Source organism: Ornithorhynchus anatinus, chromosome 9, assembly GCF_004115215.2.
Source record: "Ornithorhynchus anatinus isolate Pmale09 chromosome 9, mOrnAna1.pri.v4, whole genome shotgun sequence".
NCBI classification, from domain to species: domain Eukaryota; kingdom Metazoa; phylum Chordata; class Mammalia; order Monotremata; family Ornithorhynchidae; genus Ornithorhynchus; species Ornithorhynchus anatinus.
Window position 1 is genome coordinate 36963824 of NC_041736.1, and position 24650 is coordinate 36988473.

Here is a 24650-nt window from a genome sequence, read left to right on the forward strand (position 1 = left end):
TGGAAAGAAGGTTTGCAAGAGTAATTTCACAAAGAAAAGCACACCTTAATCAGTGATACAGTTTTCAAAAGCCCAATTTTCCTAGCTCAGGAAGTGTGTTTAGGGTTGATAAGATCTTAGGTAAACACTCAGTATAATTGGTGTAAAAAATCAATGAGCGGGTAGGGGGTATTGACATAAAAGATTAAGTAAAGTGTTACAAAGTATTAAGGCAAAGATTCCCACCATAGGGAGATAAGAGGGCATCTGAGGAGTTGTGTTTTTGTTTGCCTGGAAAACTTAGCCAGTATTTGTTGATCCCTGTTAGTATTCTGTGAGAAATGGTTTTGCTATTGCTACATCAGCTTGGAAAGTTGACCAGACAGTATCATCCATGGAGCCAAATTGTTTAGCCTAGAAAATATCCTGGTTATCAGATATGTGGAGGAGGGGACTATCCATATATGAAAGTAAACAGACCTTCCTTTTCTTCTTAAAGGAAAGCCACAGAAGAGTGCTGGTATCATTGTTAATCAGCTAAGTAAAAAAATATATATATATCAATCATAGGCTGGCAGAAGAGTATGTAGGGCTAGGCCACGGTAAAGATGTGTGTTTATATATATATATATTTCTCTCTCTTCTTTTTTCTTTGGTCAGAATGTTCTGCCTGTAGGTATCAGACAGTGGTACAAAGTGACCCAGTTTTAATCCCCACCTTGAACATTATTGAGGAAACTTATCTAACCATACTCCTTGTTGTCTCTTCAAGAATCGAATCTAGGAAGCACAAAGTAGACTTTGGCACAGGACAGTCATCTGAGGTCTGGCCTCAGGTTAGCATGAACCCAAGTCTAACCTGATAACGGTGGAGCCCAAACATGATTCAGTACCCATCTTCTTTTTTGGTTTGTCTCAGTTGGCATTGACCAAACTTCCTGGTGTGGGGAAGGGAAGCAGTGATTTAGTTTTGATGGCTATGTATATGATTGTCCATGGGTACTTGGTGCATTTCTGAATGGATTGGGACATATGCAGTGGAGGGTATAGTCCAGTGCTTGGCTCTGCCTAGGATTCTGGTGAGCATATGTGTGGTTGTCTGTGATTGACATTTTTCTATACTGTACTACAGAGGAGCTCAGTGTCTACAATTGGCTCCGTCACTTGTCTGCTGTCTGACCTTAGGCAAGTCACTTAACTTCTCTGAGCCTCAGTTCCGTCTTCTGTAAAATAGGGATTAAGACTGTAAGCCCTATGTGGGACAGGGCCTGTGTCCAACCTATTTTGTATCTACCTCAGTCCTTAGAACAATGCCTGGCACATATTAAGTGTTTAACAAATACCACAATTAACAAATATAATTATAGCTATTATTATTGTAATTTGTTGCCTATACTCTCTGTCCCCAAAGAGTTGGTCAGTCAAGCCCTGCTCTTCATCGTTCTCTTTCCTTCTTGGGACATTGTGTAGGTTGCTTTGCCGTGACCCTGAATCCTGGGCACCCCGTACAACTTGGACTATAACACTCATAACAGGGATTCAGTCTGTTAATGTTTTTAATTGCCGTATGCTTGGTAATTAGAAGAACATCTGGCCCTTCCTCCCCGTGGCAGCTGAGAGTGGTCTGGGTTTGTTGGGTCTGCTCACTGCTCTAGCGCATTTCCACTTTTTGCACCTTCTACTCACACATTCTTTCTCCCTCATTCCCTGATGACCAGAGTCCAGGGGCCTCTGGCAACTCTGCTTCTAGCTGAGTGGCCGGCCCCTCTCCACGGAGAATGATGGCTAGATCCTCTCCGATGAACCCAGAATCATTTGCAGTGGCCTAGGGGGTCCTTCACAGGTAGGAGAAGGGGTCAAGGGTATAGCGACATGGAAGTAGCATGGCCTGGTGGATAGAGCCCGAAATTGGAGTCAGAAGGAACTGGGTTCTACTCCTGGTTCTGCCACTTGTCTGCTGTGGGCCCTTAGACTTCTGTGCTTCAGCTACCTCATCTGTAAAATGGGGATTAAGAGTGTGAGCCCCATGTGGGACAGGGACCGTGCCCACCCGGATTAGCTTGTATCCACCCCTTTGCTTAAAAGAGTGCCTGCCTCACAGTAAGCGCTTAACATACCATTTTTAAAAATGGACATATGGGTATTCGTTTATTCAGTCATATTTATTGAGTGGTTACTGTGTGCAAAGCCCTGTACTAAGCACTTGAGAGAGTACAATCCAGTAATAAACAGACACATTCCCTGCCCATAACAAACTTATGGTCTAGAGGGTATTGGCCTGCTGCACTAAGGCCCGGAGCACCTGGTTGACTCAGGAATGATGAACAGCCATAAGCCGTCGAGGCGGGGACTCGAAAGTGGCTGTACAGATCTTGGCTGAGAGTGGATGCCGGGGATGGAGGGGAATCGAAGAGTCGCAGCCTATTAATGTATCTGTGAGATTGAGGAAGTCAGGTCAAACTAAGCTAACGCCGTAATGTTCAGGGCAAGAAAGTGGGGCTGGAAGCCAGGTGCCTGGCAGAAGTCAATAATATTTTCTTTTCCCCTTTCTGCTGGTGGCAGCGGTCATGCCTAAATTGGACAGGCCACGGAACGTGTCCCCGATTCAGAATTAAGGGGTGTTAAAGTTGGATGCTGGGGAAAGACATGGGAAGGGGAACCAAGTTCTCGTTTGAGAGTGCGGAAGAAATTGGCTCAGAACAAGGGAGATCTGGAAAAGAACAGTGTAAGGAGAGGAAGGATGAGAAGGGATCGATTTACTGGCAGTGATAAGACGTATCATCAGGAGTAGGTGCATGTTCAATTATTGCGTTATCTACTTCAGGTGGCATGTGTTATGGGGTGGCCATAATCCAGGAATAGTCTATACAGTGTGTAATTCTACTGCGATAGGATTTATGTAGAAAGAAAATACTTGGTGACATTTCATGACTGTTTCTATGTTTTCTATTCTGAAAATGCAAAATTGATTGTAGTAAAAGTTTCAGGACTGTAAGATGCTTAGGGTCATGGATTGTATATTTTGTGTGTGTGTGTGTGTGTGTGTCCTAAGTGTCTGATCAAGTACTCTGTGTTGAGCAAACATTATGGACTGTTGGTCAAGAGGATGAAGATAGCAGATTCAAGCAGATGCCTCCCTCGGCATTTAGAGAATTCAGAGACGGTCCTACATTGTATGTATGACACAGACTGTAGTTCTTTTAACTTTGAAATCGAATTTATGTGAAGTGAATGCATTATATAACTTAATTGTCTAACATTCACTGTGCAGTATTGGATCTGCCACTGACTCCTGGTCTATCTCAAATGTCATTTGTGGCAAACTTCTATATTGTCTCATCTCAAGACGGTAAGATCTGCCTTTTTGAGCGTGCACATTATGTAAAAAAGAGGACAGTATAAACCCATTTCTGCTTACGAATCTGCAATTCCACAAACTGCATGAAGCCTTCCGTTTAGTATTCATCTTGGCAGGGTAAATAATAGTAATTGTGGAATTTAAGTGCTTACTATATGCCAGGCACTGTAGTAAGAGGTGGGGTAGATACAAACAAATTGGGTTGGACACAGTCCCTGTCCCTTGTGGGGCTCAGTCAGTCAGTGGTATTTATTGAGTACTTACTGTGTGCAGAGCAATGTACTAAGCTCGCAGTCCCAATCCCTCTTTTACAGATGAGGTAACTGAGGCACAGAGAAGTGTGAGCCCATTGTTGGGTCAGGATGGTCTCTATTGCTGAATTATACTTTCCAAGTGCTTAGTAATAATAATGTTGGTATTTGTTAAGCACTTACTATGTGCAGAACACTGTTCTAAGCGCTGGCGTAGACACAAGGGAATCAGGTTGTCCCATGTGGGTCTCGCAGTCTTAATCCCCATTTTGCAGATGAGGTAATCGAGGCACAGAGAAGTTGTGACTTGCCCAAAGTCACACAGCTGACAAGTGGCAGAGCCGGGATTTGAACCCATGATCTCTGACTCCAAAGCCTGTGTTCTTTCCACTGAGCCACGCTGCTTCTCTGTTACTCTCTGTTAGTTCTCTGTTAGTTAGCTTCTCTGTTAGTACAGAGCACTGCACTCAGTAAGTGCTCAATAAATACGATTGAATGAATGAAGTGACTTGCCCAAGGTTAGCAGGCAAGTGGCGAAGTTGGGATTAGAACCCATGACCCTCTAATTTTCAGGCCTGTGCTCTATCCACTGTGCCATGCTGAAATGGAAGGGTTAGAGGGTAGCCCATTGGGAACAGCTTTTGGATCTGAAAATGGTGGCAAGTGTTCGTCTCGGTTCCAAAACTCCACTGGTATTATTGCAAGCATGTAGAGCTCTGCTAACCCTTTGCCTCATTGCTGGACTAAAAATGGCTGTGGCCACTGGTGATATAAAGACTATATGTTGTTTGAATCCTGGAACTGAGGGATTCTGTGATGTGTTCATCTCTCAAGGAAAAGATTCCTCTGAAGGTGTATTTCTTGGCACCTGGAAAAGCAGCGTGGCCTAGTAGGGTCAGAAGGACCTAGGCTCTAATCCAGCTCTGACACTTGTCAGCTGGGTGACCTTGGGAAAGTCGCTTCCCTTCTCTGTGCCTCAGTTACCTTATCCGTGAAATGGGGATGAAACTTGAGGACCCATGTGGGCCATGGACTTGGTCCAACCTGATTAGCTTATAGCTACCCCAGGGCTTAGTACAGTGCCTTGCACATAGTAAACGCTTAACAAATACCATGAAGAAAAATAAAAATAAGAAAAAACCCCTTACACTAGTTAAGTTTGAGGAATCTCAATCAGAATTTTCACCTTCCCATTGTTTTTTATTTTAATAATGAAATTGTAATTTGTCATTCAGTGTCTTTCAGCTGAGAAACTCAAAACCGTTTTCACAGTAAAACCCTCTTAATATTTGGTGAGGTAAGTAGAAAATAATATAAAATAATTTGTATGGACTATTATTTTTCATAAACAATAACTGTTAGAGTTGGGAAATAACTAGTTCAGGTTTTGGTAGTAAACTTCCTGACACCCTATCTATGGGTCTTAGACTTCTTTCCCTTCACATTTGTTTCATCTTAAAGGAATTTTTTTTTAAACCTAAGATGCTCTTCACTGTACTAGGAGCCAGAAGTGTGACTAGAATGTCTTGGATATTATGGCAGATAAACAATAATTTCCATTTTTCAGTTGCACACTCAGCCCTATAGATATTATTCTAGTCCCACCCTCACTTCATCAATCCACTTTTGGTTCTCTGTCAGTGGAACATTTCTTGCAGGATTTATCACACTTCAGACTTTATGTGACAGGTCAAACTCCTCACCTTCCGACTGACCAGTTTTCTCTTCTGGGAATTTCACATCACTGTAGGAAGTAGTCAGGCTGCATCTCAAGTACAGAACCTTTTGAGTCACCACTTCATTTAGTAAGTTGTCAAGTCTTATTACTTCTTTGCAGTCTATCTTAGAATCAGTCAGTGGTATTTTGAGTCATCACTTCATTTAGTAAGTTGTCAAGTCTCATTACTTCTTTGCACTGTCTCGTAGAATCAGTCAATGGTATTTGAGTGCTTGCTTTGTGGAGAGCATTGTACTAAGCATTTGGGAGAGTACAGAGCAACAAAATCTAAAGACAGGTTTTTATATCTTGAAACCTGTTCCATTGTGGACAGATATCATGTCTACCACTCCATTGTATTGTACTTTTTCCGGTGCTCTGCATACTGTAAGGGCTCAATAAATACCGTCAGTTGATTGATTTAACTGTTTCAAATGAAGATTGCTTTCATTGTGGACCGACGGCACTCTCCTATTTATCTCATTTATCAACTCCTGATATTTTTAACTTAGCTCCTCTCTTTGAGGCAAATCTCTCTATTCCTTCCTCCTTATAACTCCCCCTCTCTCCTGACTTAGAGCATTTCTTCTCTCTCGCTGGAACAGGCTCCTTTTCTTCACCAGCCAAATCACACTCTCTGAAGCTTAAATGTAAGCTCAGTATCATCCTCGTCTTCCATGTTTTTCCAACTAAATCGTGAGGTATAACCTTAAATCTTAGTTCCTAAGTAAGCTAGTAACATTTTCCTACAAAAAGTGTCTTGCTTATGTTTTTCTATGTTATCTAAAATTGTTCGCTCCAATACAGAAGAGTATTATTCGTACAGTGAATAACCACAAAAAGATATTTTATTAAGTTTAATAAACTACACTACCAAGGCTATATTTTTCCATTTTTAATTTTTAAAATAATGTGGCACTTGTGTGTTGGACACTGTACTGTGTGCTGGGGTAGATTCAGGAGAATCAAGTTGTTCATAGACCCTTTTCCACCTGGGGCACCCACATCTCTTTCCTGTTCTTCTTTAGGAAAGACAGTGTTTCCATGCTCAAATGATTTGGATGCTGAAGAAATTCTTCACTATGTCCAATTTATGTTCCTATGGTATGTTGTTAGGGAACTTGGCAGTTTTAACCCAGTCATCCAAGACTAACTGAATGCAGTGAGGTGTGGTGCTGGAAGAGTTTGTGTGCATGTGCATGGGAATGAAGATGTTAAGTACTAGACATTAGAAGCAGCATGGCCAACTGGAAAGAGAACGGGCCTGGAAATCAGAGAAGTTGGGATCCAGTCCCAGCTTTGCCACTTGTCTTTTGCATGACCTTGTGCAAGTCACTTAACTTCTCTGCTTCAATTTCCCCGTCTGTAAAATGGAGATTAAATCCTACTCCCTCTTACTTAGACTGTGAGCCCCAAATGGGTAGGGACAGTGTCTGGCTTGATTATCTTGTATCTAACCCAGCGCTTAGTATAGAGCTTGGCAGATGGTCAGTGCTTAACAAATAAGATAAGTATTTTCCTCAACATGGGGATTTGCAAAAATGTGACTCCTTCTTGTAGGATAACTGGATGTACTTTGATAGAATTTACTTTTCCTCTTTTCTTGTTAGTCATCTTATTGTAAGCATAAAATAATTAACTATTTGACTAAATTGCATGGGTTTCCACAAACGTGTTAGTATCGTCAAGCTGAAATCTCCTGTTTTGAAGGGCAGCCAAGTTTAGACTCTGCAGAATTTCATTGGGCATACTGGTATAAGTACATAAAACTGTCACTGTATTCAAGTTTGATATCTTCTCTCCATACAGCCTGAAAACTTCAAAATTTCTGTGCCATTCAAAATATTGAGAATTAAGCTTCTGGAGTAATTGTAGAAATCAAGGTGTCCTCAAGTAGGTATTTTGTTTTCCCCACAGGTAATAGCTTTCATTTAAAAGATTTTTGCTTGGAAAAGGTGATTTAAGGACCTTCTCAGGTAACCATCTTGCCCTAGCCATCAAGGAATAAAATAGAGCTATTGGCTAATTTTGTGTAACGTAAAGAGAGGCAAATTAGAAATTAACATTGCCATTGAGTATTGGATGGGAGGTTCACTTGTAGGTTCATGTCACAGTAATATAAAAAATATAAAATATAGGAAAAAGGTAAGGAGACCCCTCTAGACTGTAAGCTCATTGTGGGCAGGGATTGGGTCTGTTATATTTTTATATTGTTGCACACTAACCCAATTTGAATGAATGAATGAACCGTAAGCTTGTTATGGGCAGAGAAAGGGTCTGCTAATTCTGTTGTACTTTCTCCCAAGCGCTTAAAATGCAGTGCTCTGCACATAGTAACCGCTCAGTAAATACCATTGATTGAAAGATAAAAAGTATAAATCCACTTTATTGCTTCCTAACAGGACCTAAAAAGATTTGAGGGGAAGGAGGTTAGAACTAATATTTATGCTTTATTCTACTATCTCTCTCTCTTCTCATTGTCAAGCGTAATGGAGGGTTGGCGGTACCAGATTAAGGAAAACCACATATATTTGCCTGATGATCCTGTGAAATTCCTACTGTACAAATTCCTGTTTTCAACTTAAGGTCACATAACTAGGGAATTATCTTGGCAAGAAGACACTTTCTGACTTGGTAATGGTATAGAGTTACAGTGATTTTGATGCAATGATAGAGGTAAACTTTTTGAATCTTAAATTTTGCAAGTTCTTCTGTTTAGTCCCACACATCTAGACACTGAGAAGGGTAATTAAGTGATAGGAGTAGAACGTTCTTTTTAGTTTGTGAATTTCACAGTTAGTAGAATGTTAGCTTAGTTTGTATCCAGTGGGTGTTCAGTAAATATCATTACTACCAAGTGGGAGAGGGAAGGTATATTATTTCTTGATGGAACACAACACACAAACAAAATTGTTTTATATACATATATAAAACATATTCATATCCAACAGACAGTTTCTCTCCCTCCCCCCTGCCCCTTTCAAAGCCTTTTTGAAGTCATTTCTCCTCCACAAGGCCTTCCCAGACTTAGCACTCATTTCCCCTTCTCCCACTGCCTTCTTCATCGCCATGGCTTGTTCCCTTTATTCACCATTCATACATTCATTCATTCACCACCCTCCCAGCCTCAAAGCACTTATATACATACCCGTTATTTATTTAGATTGATGTCTGGTTCCCCCTCTAGACTGTAAGCTTGCTGAGGGCAAGGAACATGTCTACCAACTCTGAATTTTGCTCTCCCAAGCACATAATACAGTGCTCTGAACATTGTAAGTGCTGAATTAATTCAATTGATTGATATTTTTGTCAGGGAAACAGCTTGGCCTAATGAAAAGAGAATGGGTTGTGGAGTCAGGAAAGTTGGTTTTGATCCCTTTGCCACTTGCCTGCTGTGTGATCTTGGGCACGTCATGTAACTTCTCTGTGCCTCAGTTTCCTCATCTGTAAAATGATTAAACACCTGTTTTCTCCCCGCTTCTTCCCCCCAGCCCCGGTCCCCCTCCCCCGCCCAAGCATACTCAGAATGTGAGCCCCACATGGGACAAGGACTCTGCCCGATCTGCTTATATTTTATCTATCTCCCGCTTCAGTATAGCGCTTGTCAAATCGTTCTTATCAAGGATCATTATTAGTATTGTCAAATCTATGTCTATTTCATGTTTGAAAATGGTTTAATTTGTGCATGCCCATGTTCAAATCCTCTATTTTAGAATAAAATATTTTGGAGGGAAGGATCATGTTTTTTGACGTTGCTAATTTAGCACCATGCTTATTGTTTGATAGTTTTAAATGTAAACTCAGAAAGCATAGATGAGAGAGAAGAGTTTTATCCCGTATTTATCCTGTATTTAAAAATTTCAGGTTGAGAATATACTACAGCCTGTCCTGTGTAAAATTTTCCAATTCCCAGTGTGAGTTTTCAGCAGCATTTAAAAAGATGCTAGGCAATTTTGTCTAATAGGAGTTCATCAGTGGCTCAGCAGCTGCCGTGGTTTCTGTCATTTGATTTAGTTTCTTCTCTCCTTTTAAGGATTTTTTTTTTTGGTAATATTTGAAGTTTTAAATAGTAACTTGTCTTATTGAGGTAAAAACATATTTACAACAGTTTAGTGTTCTCTACGTACATTTATTTTTGTTTTTTGCTTTTCCTTTTGATTATCCATCTGGAAATGCTCTAAGTTGTTTGCCATTTAAGAGAAACCTCTACAATTAAAGTACAACCTCTTTAGAGGTGAAGTGCAAAAATAACATGATGTACCATAAAAAGCTCAACAACGTGCAGTTATTATTCAGCAAATGTACGTACCATGGGTACTGGTCCCTGAAGGAATTTTTTTAAAAAAAATCGAGCTTGCAAAAGTCCTGAAAGATGGTCCGGGCAAACATCTCTCTGTAAGCTCTCTGACTGTAACTAGCAGGCAACCCAGGTTCTTTAGTAAGGCCTGTGAAACCTAAAAGTTTCAGCTTGTAAATATGTTTGCAAATGAGACGATTAGTGTTTCATTCTGGCATGCAAGGAGCATTTAGAATCTAGGTGAACTAGTAGATGTGTGCATTATTATCAGTCTTAGGTAGTTATCCTTTAAAGTTAGAATATAAGGCAATTCATAGTTTTATTTCAGCTAGAACCATCACTTCAAGCTCATGTAAATCAGATCATTTACCAAGGCGAGCTCTCGATAGACCAAGAAAAAAAAACCCAGTAAGGAAAGGGTGCCTGTCGATCTGTCCTTAGTTTTCTTTTTTTTTTTCCAAGGCTTCTCAGAGGTGTATCATATTATAAATACATTAGAAATGTTTTGCTCTAAGGATATGTAGCATTCCTATAAAGGTTAAATCAATAAAAATGATTTGGCCACATTCCTAAGCGTGGCTAGAACAGGTAGCCCGTTGTTTTAAGTACCCTTGAATTTCTGGATCAGATCATTATGTTGCAGCAAGAAGGTTGCTTGCTATATGCAGACATTCTGTTGCTTCTAGAAGATGCTATCAACCTAAAAAAGGCAGACATTTGCCGGGCTTCTAGGAATGAAAATTTTCCAAACCTCCATTAATGCATTTCATTATGTCTTTAATATTGTACTTTGTGTTCCCTGTTAGAGTTTTAAAGGATCTATTTTTGCAAGCAGAATGCTGAGGACCCTTCCAAAATTGATAATAAACAGGTATGTACAGGAGAAAATGGACTGCAGAACTTATTTAAGGTGATTTGTAGCAATTACTAATTTTAAAATTGAAGAAAAGCTGTCATGACACAGCTGTGTCAAAATTACGAGTCAGATATAGGTTCTTTTAGTTTTCAGGATATCTGATAAAAATGAAGGGGCTTTAAGTAATGTTTATTCAAGTCATTTGGGCAGTGCAGAAAGCAACCATGAGTTTTTATAGAAAGTTTTTGCAGATTTATTTTATCCTAAATAATCAGGCAACTACAAGATCGAGCTGTGTTGTGTGCACTCACAGTGCTATGCACGTATTCTTGTGGCAGACTTTTTTTCCTTTTATTTTGTGCATTTTAGATTTAAGATGAAGCTGTCTTTAGGCTAAAAATCCACGTTTTGTTTTTTGAAAATTCTGTCTTTCTGCAAACTAGTGATAATGTTAAATTCATTTTTAGTCATTTTTGAAGCTCAGTTCTTTGGAGTAAAGGTATATCCTAGTTAGAGGATATAGCTCTAAATATGACTTCAGAGTTTGCAAACTCCTATCAGTGAATTAACTGTGTACTTATCTACATATATTTTTCATCAAAACAGGCATTATGCGAGTCACATATGTAACAAGCTGTAGCCTTGTTAAATTAGTTACATCAAATAAATTTCTTAGATATGCATTAATTTGTCTGAAAATTACATGGAAAAGCAAATTTTGATTATTTGGTGTCCCCCCCAAAAAGGACTTTAACTCTTGCTATTTTTAAATGAAATAATGTTTGAGGACATTCACGTTCAAATGATTTCACATATTTTGTGAGCTATAAAATTACTTGAAGAGGTAACTTCTCTCTGGTTTCAAATTACGTGTATTATGCACAGGAAAGTTGTTAGTGTGAATGACTTTTGAAATTTTTATATTTCAATATAATTTACCAACCTAAAAGAAAAACTGTGTACATTTTTCTATCAATATAATATTTGAATATATATTTAGCAGGGAACTATTTAAAGATATAAGCAGGAATATTTATATAATTAGGACTAAGTAATAATGAATAAACAATCATATAGTTACTCATTAGGAGTTATCATCAGTGTTTTGATTTTAATTGTTCCCCTGGCAAGTTGTGCCAAGTCAAGTAACATATTTCATGTGCCTTGTGTGATCATGTAGATGTAGCAGATGCATATTTTGCTTTTTCCTTCATTCTGGACCTTGTGCTTGTGTGGAAAGTGCATTAGCTATGGCTTGTGAGTTTGTACTGATTTTGATTTTTATTCAATGAAGTTGATTTCAGCAATAAAAAGTGTTAGTAAAATAACAGTGTCTGTCTTCTGAAGTTTTCTTTTAAATCAATTTTTAACAGATTGGAAAACATAAAATTTTAGAGTTTGCTCTATAATTATTTGGGTTATATAACATTGACATATTCAGTGCATCATTTTGAGGGCTGATGGAAGGATACAAAGAAGTGAAGTGAATAGTCTTCACATATAAATGCCATTGGGGAAAAGGGAACGTTTTATTAGTGCGCATTAGGATATGCTGCCTATGAATATCGTATCTATTTCATAGTTTTATTGATTTAGGTAAACTGTTCACGATTATATTTCACTTGCTTGACACCTAGATCATTTACTCTTCAAAATGCATAGCACTGTTTTCAATTTGTTGGTTGGGGAAAATAACCATATAGAAACCTACTAAAGCATGCCTATAAATAAGAAGCTACTATTCATTACCCAACAGAATAATATTTTATTCTAAGGTCTAATACCTCACCATGTTTTTATGAGTTCAGTCCAGCAGGGGAGATAACCTGTACACAAATATTAGGACTTCATTTTTAGGCAAAAGCTATTAAATAGAAAATTGATTAGAATTAGAATTAGAAAATTACCTCTTAGTATTTTACTGATTTTACAGGCTCTATTTTCATGTTATTACATATTTCTAACCCAGATGAAGGGAGACTCTACCTCATTCAAGTCATTTTTTAGTATTTATACCATGATCTGTGCTTACTTGAAACAATGTTATGAAATAATTGTCATTACTGAAAGGGCATTGCAAGTTTGGGATGCCAAGAAGAACATCTTTTTCCAGGATCACATTTGAAATAAAGGAAAAATCTGTGTGAGATCGTTTTCTGAATTGTTGAACTATACTAGTGTTAAATATGTCTGTACAGTAATTGTTGAAGAAATAGGTACTACATTCAATTTTTTCAGTTTCAGGGTGAACTCACCTGAATTGGACTCATTTCAGTAAATTTTATTATTATAGTGAAAATAGCAGTTAAGCGGTTGCATGGTAAGAGATTCTTTCCTGATACTTGAGAATATTCGCTCTTATGTTAGAGAATGAGTTGTTAAAGAAAGCCCTCAAGAAATGTAGTTTAGAAACTGGATCACCACTGTAATCCAATATCGAACCTAGTATGGTCCCAGTATATAACCCAGAATTGTATCTCTTCAAAATGAATATTGTAGGATTTACTTTGTACTATCTGCATGTGGGATGTGTGGTAGGTGGTTGGATGTGTATTCAGTATAGACATGTATGTAAACACAAAAATTCATGTGTTCAGCTCTCCATGAGACTTATAAGCACAAGGAAGAGTGAGCTTTTTTGGCAAGCCTTCTGATTTCAGCATGTGTAATGTCCAAAATGAATACCTGAATTATTTTCCTCATGACATTGCCTCATTTTCAAAAGAGTATGTATGTATCTGTGTGTATTTGTATATATATATATATATATGTGTGTGTATATATATATATATATATATACACGTATTGCTGCCTTTGGTAAATTTTATTATTGACTGCTTTTGTCATTTTGGCTAGAATTTTTTTCTAAACAATAAAATATTACAGAGCTGGCAGCTTCTCTGTCTTTCTCCTTTACTAAACCACAAAGTGGATTTAGATGTAAGATATCTGACCATAAGGGATAAGTAAACAATGGTTTGGCACACTCATGGTTCAAATAAATGCAGTGGAAATCAATCTATATTTTAAGACTTTGCATTTTTAACTTTTTTATATGAGTGGCAGATTTAAATAAATTATTTTGATAACTAGTATAGCATATAAAAATAGTCATAACCTCTCTAAAAAAACCAAAACATTTCTCTGGATTTCTGTCAAACTTTTTCAGCCTATAATTCCTGAACATTCTGAAGATAATACTATTGCTAATTAACGAGTTGTCTAGTGAGTATATACTAGTGAATATACGATTTAGAAACTATCCCATAGCAAAGAAAATAATGGCTTTATTGATTAATGAGGTCTTTTTGAAAAAACTGTTCATAAACAACTCAAGCTAATATTGGGGTGCTCCTAAAGTTATATAAAAATGAAACCTTAAATTGAATACACATAGACTAGTTATTTGTAACATTTAATTGAGATTATATACAGATTGAATAATTTCACTTGTCAAAATTAATAAACACAAAATCTATCTGTAGAGGGTAGGGCAAAGTTGAATAGACTTAGCTACTTCCTCATGGCTTTTTGAAATGTGATAAATGCTAACTACCTAAAGGGATAGTGCGAATAATGAGTTTTTTAAAAATGCCAAATGTTCTATAGGATCTGGAGTCCACAAATATTTAATTTCTCATCACATCTGTAAAATACTTCCTTTAGAAATGCGCTTTTTGCTTACAAAGGGAAACGTGCTGTGAGATTTAGTTTCTATTAAATGGAAAAAAAAAACCCACAACAACCCTGAGATGTCTGATATGACTGACCATCCTTCCCATTCCTCCTTCCTTATATTCTCACTTCTCAACCTTTACCAGATAGCCTAAGGAAGTACTTTAGAAGGTGAAAATATTGGAAAGAGTATAATACAAGTTCAGTTGCCAGTAAAATCACAAAAGTTCTTTTGGTTCTGTGATGGATAAGATACTTTAGTGGACTTTGAGATTCTCTTTCTTAGGACTTAACTACAGATTAGAAATTTAGGCAATTATTGGGGTATATCATAGTTTCCATTTTTTTTAAGCCCCTTCTAAATAAAATACAAATTGTTCCACTTTGATTCAAAAGTGGGTTTGTAATTACTTCTGTTAAAGTTGTTTATTGGAAAACCAAGGCTTAGTAACCTCTGTAGTGGTAATACCACTATCAGAATGGCATTGTGAATATGATGATGCACAACTGGGTAGACCTTTTAATCGCACTTATCTGGATTAAAATTTCAGTGACAAGATATTGTAAAAGAATCAGTATTTTTCACATGTTCATGTGAACAAGTTATGCCTACAGTTACAATGCTTAGTTGTGATTCTTGAAGAAAAGTTTTACCAATAAAAAGTTGATATTCTACAGTTGAAAGATATTCCTAAAGGCTATTTTTCTAGAAGAAATCATACAGGGATAATTATGTAGTGTCACAAGTAATCTCAGTTTGAGGAATTTCTATATTATTCTTTATTAGTTTTTAATTGATTATAAAAATATGTTTTATTAGTGCATTGTGGAAGTTTGATATTTGTAGTTTTTAAAGGAATTTGAGGTGTTACCTTATTTTGACTTCAGTATTCAAGTATGCACTGGTGCATCATTAATCATAGGAAATGCAAAAATAAATAATCTAGTCCCATTGGATTTTTCATGTGAATACTTACCTTTTCCTTTTTTTGTATATACAGTTGAGGTATTTAGGTAACCCCTAACCTTTTGCTTCAACAAAGAGGTACAGTATAAAAATATTGCCAGAGTTTTCATATGAGCAGCTCTTTTTAAGAAAATCTCTAGATGAATATTTATTGAAAAAAAGAAAAGTCACGATATAGAATCTTAGCCTCAGTACTGTATTTTAGACCACCAATGTATAAAATTAAAAGCACATGGATTTAGAAGCACTAGAAAGGTTTGTAATTGATTAGTACTGGTAGAAAGTATTGAAGTGCAGTAAGTTTTGATTTGTGAATGGTTCTATTCAATAAAGATTAATCCTGTGTGTTTGATAAAATCTTAGTACCTCCAATGAATTAGGTTTTTTTTTCTGTGCAGTTTATTTAACCATCAAATATTTCAGTGTACTTTTAACAAACTGGAACATTTCTATCTTTTCGAAGTTTGCTTCAGCTTCAGGAATGTAAAGAAATCAGGCTATCAATGATTAGCTCAGAGGTAATTAAGTAGATCAGTAATATTCTTTTAAAAATCATTTTAAAGGCATTATAACATACTCATGCATATTTCATGCCTTTAATAAACCTTTAGAGAGTATTGTGAGCAACCCACAGCTTTACTAAGGTTTCTAGAAAGGAGTACTGAGCTTCAGAACTGTCATTCCTTATATTGTCTTGCTATAATTTGTTTTTCTAGGTATGTAATGAGATAATTTGAGAATTTAAAATAATAATAAGTAATTTGTATTTGTGCACATTTTATTTTGGAGTTCTACTAGAATATTTTCCCTTTACACTTCATTGCCTATATCATTGGATTCCCTTCCCTGTAGTTTGGGACTTTGCAGTATTTCTTTTTAAAATAAAATCTGAGATTGGTTCTTGGCTTTTGCACTTAGAAACTAATGATGAGTTGCATATATCCAGGAATTAGAGATTGTATAGAATTGATTTGAAATGTTTGATTGGTCAAGTCATAGTGTTAACAAAGGATGTATGGAAATAGTATGTAATCACTCAAGTAACATTAAACAAAATAAGCCTTGGAAGATCCTATATTCATCCCATTATGTTGTCCAGCCCACACTGGCTAGTGAGGATACATCGAGGTTTTTAGAATTTGACTGGTTTCGAAAAGCACATCAAGGAGTAATACCGTATGCGTCATATGCCTTCTTTTATCCCTAGCTTTTGTATGTATTCAAAGTTGGTGCTACCTGGTTACGCACAGTGAGATCCTGTAGAACTGGGTATCTGTTAATCTTATAACTTCCAGCTAAATTTCTGCTATCATGCTGGCCCAAGGGGAACTCCTAACTAAACACATGGTGTTCATAACTCTGGACCTTACAGTGGAGAGATGATCATGATATTCATAACCACTGGTAAATTTAAATATTTGGATTCAAATTACCAGAGAATTGGGGAACGGTTTTCTTGATAATATAGTGATGCCTTTATTCAGTACATGAAATTGCCTACTTTCCACCCATTGTTAATTTTACCAGTGAGGTATACATCAAAAACCGAAATCAGATCTAAAACATCAATAGGAACAAGCAGCTACAGAATGGAAGGGCTGTAAATGAAGAATTTTGGACTCATCCTAAAGACAATATTGCAGCTTAAAACAGCCCCAGTATAAATGTTCTTATCATTTCATCGGCTTCAGAACTGTCAGCTACATAGTTCACAAATGTTCTTGATAATGAAGTGTTTAACACAGGTTGAAAGTGGGATTTAGATAGAGGCCTTTAGCAAAATAAAAGTGCAGTTTTTCTCTCTCAAGCATTTTATGGCAATCCTGAAAAGTTAATTCTAAAGTCAAATGCTTCTGAGCCCATGTTACCCCGGAGTAGATGTAAGCCACACTTTAAAGCTGCTAAAAATGACTTTAAGGAGGTGTATTAAGTAGCCTCACTGTATGTTATGATCATTTTAGCCAACTACATTTTTTGTAATCTCTCTTGGAAGTTAAAGCAAAAGAAAGTCCCCATACATGTAAACTCTGTTTCCTGTTGTAAACACTGGGATAATGTAGTCTGGCTACATGGGTGCAGTGCTTCATTAATGTAGCAGTTTTAGAGGAAATGCTGTCTATCATAAATGCATTTTTTGGTCTCCTCATCACCCAGTAACCATTTGCATTGTTTCTGAGCATGATTCCTTGCAGACAGACAATATGCGAAAGTAGAGATTCCCCTTTAAAAACCTGTGATAGTATCCACTTTTCTCTTGGTTCAATTGTTAATCACTGACTTAGACTAGTTCCAGACACTGAAGTAATAGCCAGTTGAAATTTGTGCAGTAGGAGGGGTAAAGGAAGATCCAGTCATTAGTACTAAGTTAGAAGGCAAGCTTAATCTAGTTAGGTATATGCAGTGGAAGGAATCCTCGTATCTTTCTTTTTTGTCTTCACTTTTTAAGGATAAAGAAAAAAGGAAAATAACTGCAGCCTTTCGTCTTAGTTGAAACATGCTGGACATCCTAAAGAAAGTTTTGTAAGTGTCTAATTTTGCTGACTTGCATCAGTACCACTAAGTGAATTCTTTCAGTGATAGAGGATTGCTGATTAAAAATGAATAAAGCCTTAGCATTTTACTATTATCCTCTAAGCTCCACATCTGCATCGTCTTGCATCGTCTTGATTTGGTTAGGCTTGATCATTTTTATATTTCTATATACTGTGTGAGAGTGAATGATATTAACATTGATAAATGAGGTAGGTATGAGAGGACAGGGTTAAAATTAATGTTAGAATCCTTTTTTTTTTTGGTGCTTGCTGCATGGTGTTTTAAAAGGTACATATATGTAAAGATAAGTGTGTATAGTTAAATGACTTCATGGAGGCTTTTTGGGACATCTGTGTTTACTGTTCTGAATATCTAAGCCAATATTTAGCAACACTGTTAAATCGAGCTGTTTTTAAAACTGCTACAATTCAAAGCATAACTTTATTCATATTTTTAACTTTTTTATACTTTCTTTTTAGTGGGCAGATAGCATTTCCTTAACCGATTTTAACTTGGAAAGTTCGCGTTTCAGTGGTTCTAGTGTTAAGTTGACTAGGAAGATCTGATACATTCTAAATCTCTCCACAGACAACACTTAAGTATTGTACAGTTGAAGATATAATTTGAGTTGAACTGCAATCCAGCTAAACTGATAAGTATGACAGTGAAATTAGTTCCTGTTTTACAGGGCAGCTCAGACAGCATGAGTTAAGAAAATTCATACGTAGAGTATTTTTGCCCAAATATTTTTTTACCGGCTTTCAGCTAATATCAGGAGTTGTCAGGGAGTCAGATAATTTATGGTTGCCCTCTTCAGTGTTTTGATGAACCTAGCTGTGTGCCTCGTATCACTTTCACACGGCTCGATTTGGTTCAGTTTCTTCATCTGTCAGTATTTTGGATGCTGTACCCTTCTCATTCCTGTCACTCCCAATAGCTTTTCATCTAGTCCTGATCAATTTCCTACCCATTGGATGCAGTTGTTACTTAGTGAATTAAATAAATGACAATCATGTACCCACTACCAGATGCAGAGATGGGTTGTCATTTCATTTTCCAGATTTTCAGGTTACAAGCTAACTTTTATAATACCTGCTGATTTTAAAACCAAGTAACATATAAAGAAACAGACCTTTCGGTTTGACAGGTTCCTATTTCGATAGCAAGCAAGAGCATTTATAGGATATAAGAAAATATTACAACACTTACCCCAAAAGAAGTTTTGCTGACATGGTGTCACTGTGCTGAAGAGGCTGTTTGATGCCATAGTCCCCCCTCTTTTTTTTTCAAGTAGAGCTTGTACCTTCTGGTGTAAATAACGCTTGAAGCCTTAAACTGAAAATACAAACCATAGCCAAACCTTGTTTTAGTTTTACAGTATGCCTGGAGTGCATAGACTTTATATTTGTTTTTTTTCTGTCAAGAAGTTCTGTAGCTCTGGTAACATGTGAAAAGCAGGGAAACAAAACAAAAAAGAGAATGAGCAAATATTTGAAGGACCTACTATTACTGCATAGACTGTGGTTAGAGAGCACTTACTGCCTCTGTTGGTCTCGGTGGCTGGTAGTGACCTGCGGAGATTAACCATTTAAAAACCAGAGACTTCTTGCTGTCCTCCTGGAGAAAGTTTGCACCGCACTTGTGGTTCTGTGGTTGTTTGTGAGGCGAATGAAGCATTCACACAATCCAAAAAAGCAAAAGCTTTAAAACTCCTTTTTTTTGCAAGCACTGTTACTGGAGAGACAGAATCATGTGGTTTGTGACCTCACAGTACTCAAAGAAAAGTGGGACTGCCTACCACTGTGGCTTTTTCCTTTTCTTTTTCTCTCTCTCCCTCTTTTTTTTTTTTTTTGACAAAAGGCCCATGGTAAGGCCCTTCCTGGCATCCAGAAGGATATAGCTTTTTAATTTTTGTGACTCATGAGGATTTGGAGAGAGTACAAATGCTGAAAGAGCCCTCACTCCTGTACAGTTAAAGCATATGGAGAGCAGAACTCTTATTTGTATTATGCAGTTCAGGTTCATCCCTCTTCTGCTCTCCCACCAACATACTCCCTCTCTCTTCCTTTCCCCCACCCCCCCACCCCCCTACCCCTCCTCTCTCTAGTTCATTATTGTGTCTATGGAAAAGTGAACAAAATTGGCACAAGTGACTGTGTGAAATTCTGAACAACAGTGATGATTTACAATAATTTACATCTTTGGATTGTATCACGATCTGGGGTCTGCTTCATATTTGCTGGGTGGCTGGATTCCTTCTGTTTCTCTTTTTCTTCTTGTCTTCTTATACTTGTGAATCTGTAACTCATTGTAAGAAACTTTACCTTTGCTAAGGTCTGGTAGCAGACGGCTTGCTGGGCTGTGTTTTGTACAGTAATTGGCTGTCATGGAAGTGTTAGTCTGGGGATTCCTTTACAAATATTAAATCATGTCTTGTCTAGTTTGCCAATCTTCAAGACTAGCTGGCAGATTTCTGTAATGAAAATTAAATGAAGTTATACATCTGTCTTTCATGATGAATTGAATCTCATCATTTGTTATAACTACTTGGCGGATAATATAAATGTAAAGGATTTATTGGACAGCTCGAGTGAATTTTATTGGTTAGAATTTTGATGGCTTTTATCGGTTGCTTTATGATCACAATGACTTTACCTTCAGATATATAAATCTCAATTCTTTAAGGATCTTGTAAATAACATTACTTTGCCATTAACTTTAATAGATACATTGATAATAAATCTTCAACCTAGTATGCATGTAACATAAAAAACACTTATGTTCTAACTGTACGGTACAGGTTTTAACAGGCTCAGGATGGAGTGGGTTAACAGAAGCTGTATTTTTTGTTTATAATAGAAGCTTTGAAATAAATTACAAAATGCTGTGTGTAGTAAGGGATAATGTGCACAGACAGAGTGTATTAGTTGTCTCGATTTGCTAACTCTGATTCAGAACAAAATTGGAAACATCTTTGGAAAACTATCTCCTTTTTACCCCTTTGGACATGTATGTGTAGAACTCATTTCCTTGTTAGGATGATTATATATCGTAGGCAATGAATTTTATATTTATGAATAGGGCTTCCTGTTTTCCCCAATTGGGAGAGGTGGGGTATTTCAGCAAATAACTGTAATGCTGAATACTAGATTTTCTCTTCTTTTAACCCATTCATTCGCGCCTTTCTGGATTTGCATGTCTCTTATTCCTAGTGTGAGATTAACTAAGAGTGGCACGAAGCTAGTGGTTGAAAGGATGTGTGGAAACGGTGATCTGCAGAAAATGTATTTTGGGGGTATAATGGGGAACACACATTGGGGGTTTTCTAGCTAAACTGTATTGCTTTTTTATGTCCTTTTTAGGGGGAGATCTCTCTGTAAATCAATCTAAATAAGTAAAGCTTATTGAAACCAATTCATGGAACTAGTTTATGAAAATATGATGGTCCAGACACACAGAACGAGAAAATGTTGGAAAGATTTCGGTTATTGTTATTCCCGTATTCCCAGAACTTCATTTTTATGGTAAGGCTAAGACAGCTAGCAAATCACATTTTTAACTTTTTTGCCTTAAAGATAGGGATCTTATTTTTTCACACAAAATAGGATCATTAAAGAGCTGATGAGTTTCATTACATAAAGTACACTGATGTAAATTAAATTTCAAACCAACCCTTATTGAAAAGAAGGTATTGGCAGATTTTTGGCTCTGAATTTGTGGAATTGTAACTACAAATAGCTCTGCACATAGTTACAGCACACTCTGCCGATTGAATACACTTGAACTGTTCTTTGCGTGATAGTGAGTAAACTGTTTTCTTGTGTTAGAATGCATCCTTTAATACTTACATTCGAGTTGAATGTATTCAGTGTTTTTCCTTAGTAGAAACTGGTGAAATGCTTTGGAAAGAAAGATGAAACGATTACTGATCATCAACTCTTATCTATGTTAATTGGATCCTTCAAAATGGGAGCATTTTCTTGGCCCTGAGTAAGCAACATCCTTCTTGATTTTTGCTGAACTGTCCCGGAGCGTTTATTTCTTTTCCCTCAATTCACATACCTTAAGTTAAAAAGAGTTGAAGGTATATGATGACCCCAAAATCACTGGTTTCTGAAATCACTTCTACTTTTGATGCTCCGTGCGGTCCATTGAACTCTTGAGTGATGGGGAGAGGAACGGAGGGGAGAGGAGTGGGAGGGAGGTGGGAAGAGGCCAATATGTGGCTGACGAAGTTTAAACATTTGTGGTGTTCATGATAGTAAACTTTGTTTTCTCTAAAATTTTTTTAAAAATACAACATTCCGTCTTTGTTTTAGAGAAAATCTTTCATTGTGCTCAGTCAGTGGTATTTATTGTGCCGAGCATATTTTAAGCAACAACTGGTTCACTAGATGACAGCTTGGTTCATTAGAAATATTTCAGTAAATGAGACAAAGATATGAGTTCTGAAAAGAGTCACTGTGCACATAAAGCCCTTGATTACAGATTTATATCCATGAAGTATTATGTTTACAATCTGAACTGAAAACCACAGTTCAATTTTATTTTTTAAAAAAAAGAACCTACCAAACCCCTTTTCCTTTGGGAATATTTTAGTATGCTTAAATAAGTAGCAAGTTTTGAAGCTGCTGTATAAATTATAGACTTTGTTTCTACTGAAATGAAATATAGCTTTGAATTTAAAAGAAATGGCAAAAAATATTTATGAATGTGTGAGAATTAGTTGTCTTCATTTATTCAAAATCAAAACATTAGGAAGTAATTTGATTTTTGGGTGTAGCATTCTGTATGAATTACAGGATCAGGTATGCATTTACTTATTTGTTGCTTTTTGACTCGTTACAGTTAAGCATCTCTGTGAAACTAATTCTAACTATCAGTGGTTTCACTTGGGAATATGGGAATGCCACAAACCTTTATTCTGTTTGATATGTTTTTGGACTTACAACTACTGCTATTTTATTTCTTTTCAGCATTACTCAATTTTCTTTTCAACTGAGGTTAAAAAAAAAAATCATTCTTGGTAATTCCATAAACTGCAAAGAAGCATTCTTATTTGACTGAAAATGTAATCAATAGTTGTGCTTTATTCATTTTTTTGCAATTATTTTGCTTTTAATTTCAACATAGAGTGTGCAATATTAATACCTTGAATTTGATATTATAGAAAGTGTTATTGCAAAGGTTCATACGTATTTATTCAACTTTGAGCCTTATACCTATAGTATGACATTTTAATATCCAGTGTTAAAACTTATGATAAGTATATGTTTAGATTTTAATTGAAAATTATTATAATCAGAAAAATATTCCTCAATATTAGTTCACTCAAACACCAATGTTCAAAATATGGATTGAAATATACATTTTTTGGATTTTTAAATGAAATTTATTTTTACTATTCTTCCCTGCAATGCTCCCCAAATTGAATTTTAGTAAAGTAAGAAAACACATAATGAAAAGCCTACTTTTTAAAATTATTTGTATTCATCCTCAGTCTCTGGCTTTTATCCTTAACTAGCTAGAAATTACCAAGAATTTAGGTGCCAACTTCAAGAAAATTGTGACATAAAGGCAAAATGCATACTTCAGCAGAAGACAATTATCAAATTCGTTTTCTTTGTTGGATCATTTGTATTTTAAAATTCCGTACATACTTCTATTCTGTGGCAGAAGTTTCAGTTGTAGGTGAAGCAAAAATTTATTCCAAGTAATTAATTGGCTCAGTTAATGACAATAAGGTTATTTTTTTTCCTTAGAATATTGTTTTCTAAGGAAACTTGTCATGATTGGTAACTCTGTACACAGGTTTCAGTTGATCAAAGAATACTTCCCTTTCCCTGAACATACCAAACATGTTCTCGATATCATGTACTTTTTATTGATCCTAACTCTAATATTTCATTGATCCTGTATGAATATTATTTCTGTTGTTCTTCAGTATTTAAGGTGTGAAATGTCCTACATTTAAAATGTAAATTAGTAGCGGCAAATCCTGCTACCTAGAATTTAGTAGAATCATTTTCCTTTCTTTCTGCTGTCATTTTCTGAAAGTGAAAAAAGAAGGCAACTTGCAGAAAATATGGGAAACTTGTCTCGTATAACAGCTGAGGATGTGGCTAGGCTAAAGCAGGAAACTACTACCCACAATGCAATGTTACATACACTACCACTTAATAAAATTTATTTCAAACATGCTACTGACAAAACCAAAGAAAAATAATATCCTAACTATGCTAGTTAGTATACCAAGTATTTCTGGGGAAAAGTAAAAGTAATCCTTTTTTGAACCTTTGTCCTTTTTAGGTTTTAAACAGTATTTGAAATTACAGAGCATCATCGTAGTTAAACAATGAGGGGCGTTTTTCTGCTTTCATGTTCTTATGTTAGTCTGAACATGACTGGTGGGGGTTTGCAGACCTTTGATTGTAGGTTCAGTTTTACAGTGAGGACCTAGTACCATATACTGATAAGATTATTTGTTCCAGTGGTAATTTTTGATTTTTTTCATCTTTATTGCTTCTCTCTTGGGCTCACCTGCCTATTTATCATTAAAGTAGACCTCTTTCTCTGTAAAAACGTAATTACAGAGGGAAACGTTCTGTCCTGTAGTTTGCTTTTAAAATATAGCTGGAGCAGATAGTCAGTGCATAGAAGCATCTTTTTTTAAAAATGCAGAATTGTATTCAACTCTCCCAAGCATTAAATTCAATGATGTGCACATATTAAGCACTCAATAAATACAGTTGATTACTCGATTAATCAGCCGCTAACATTAGATGATATCCTTTTATAAAACCCTCTACATATTTTAAGCCAATAAACAAGTGGTTAAATTTTAATGATTTAAATACAATGGTTTCTTGAATTGTAGGAACTTGAGTTCTTTGGGAGTTAGGAGGAGCATAAGTTGTTTACTAAGTAACTTGAAGAGATCCATTTAGTAAAGAAAAATGACAGAGCAAGAAAGGAAAGAAAGTTAGTGGTACCTGAATCACGCAGACCATTGCAGCAT

The 24650-nt window shown here is 36.3% G+C and overlaps 2 protein-coding genes across 7 annotated transcripts in view; one reads left to right on the top strand and one right to left on the bottom strand.

Annotated features, from left to right (window-relative positions):
• RUNX2 (RUNX family transcription factor 2) overlaps window positions 1–19250 on the bottom strand; it is a 308136-nt gene extending 288886 nt beyond the window's left edge. For 3 of the 4 annotated variants that reach the window (XM_039913021.1, XM_039913020.1, XM_039913022.1), the window contains exons 1-2: window positions 19172–19250; window positions 18842–18967 (exon numbers count right to left, since the gene is read on the bottom strand). In XM_039913021.1, coding sequence (XP_039768955.1) covers window positions 18842–18899 — 58 coding nt within the window. In that variant the 5' untranslated portion in view covers window positions 18900–18967; window positions 19172–19250. Of the gene's footprint in view, window positions 1–18841; window positions 18968–19171 lie in introns of those variants that run through there. The other variant, XM_029071791.2, reaches the window with a different exon arrangement.
• Window positions 1–24650, top strand: part of SUPT3H (SPT3 homolog, SAGA and STAGA complex component) — a 389952-nt gene that overhangs the window by 39488 nt on the left and 325814 nt on the right. The gene's annotated exons all lie outside the window — the stretch shown is intronic.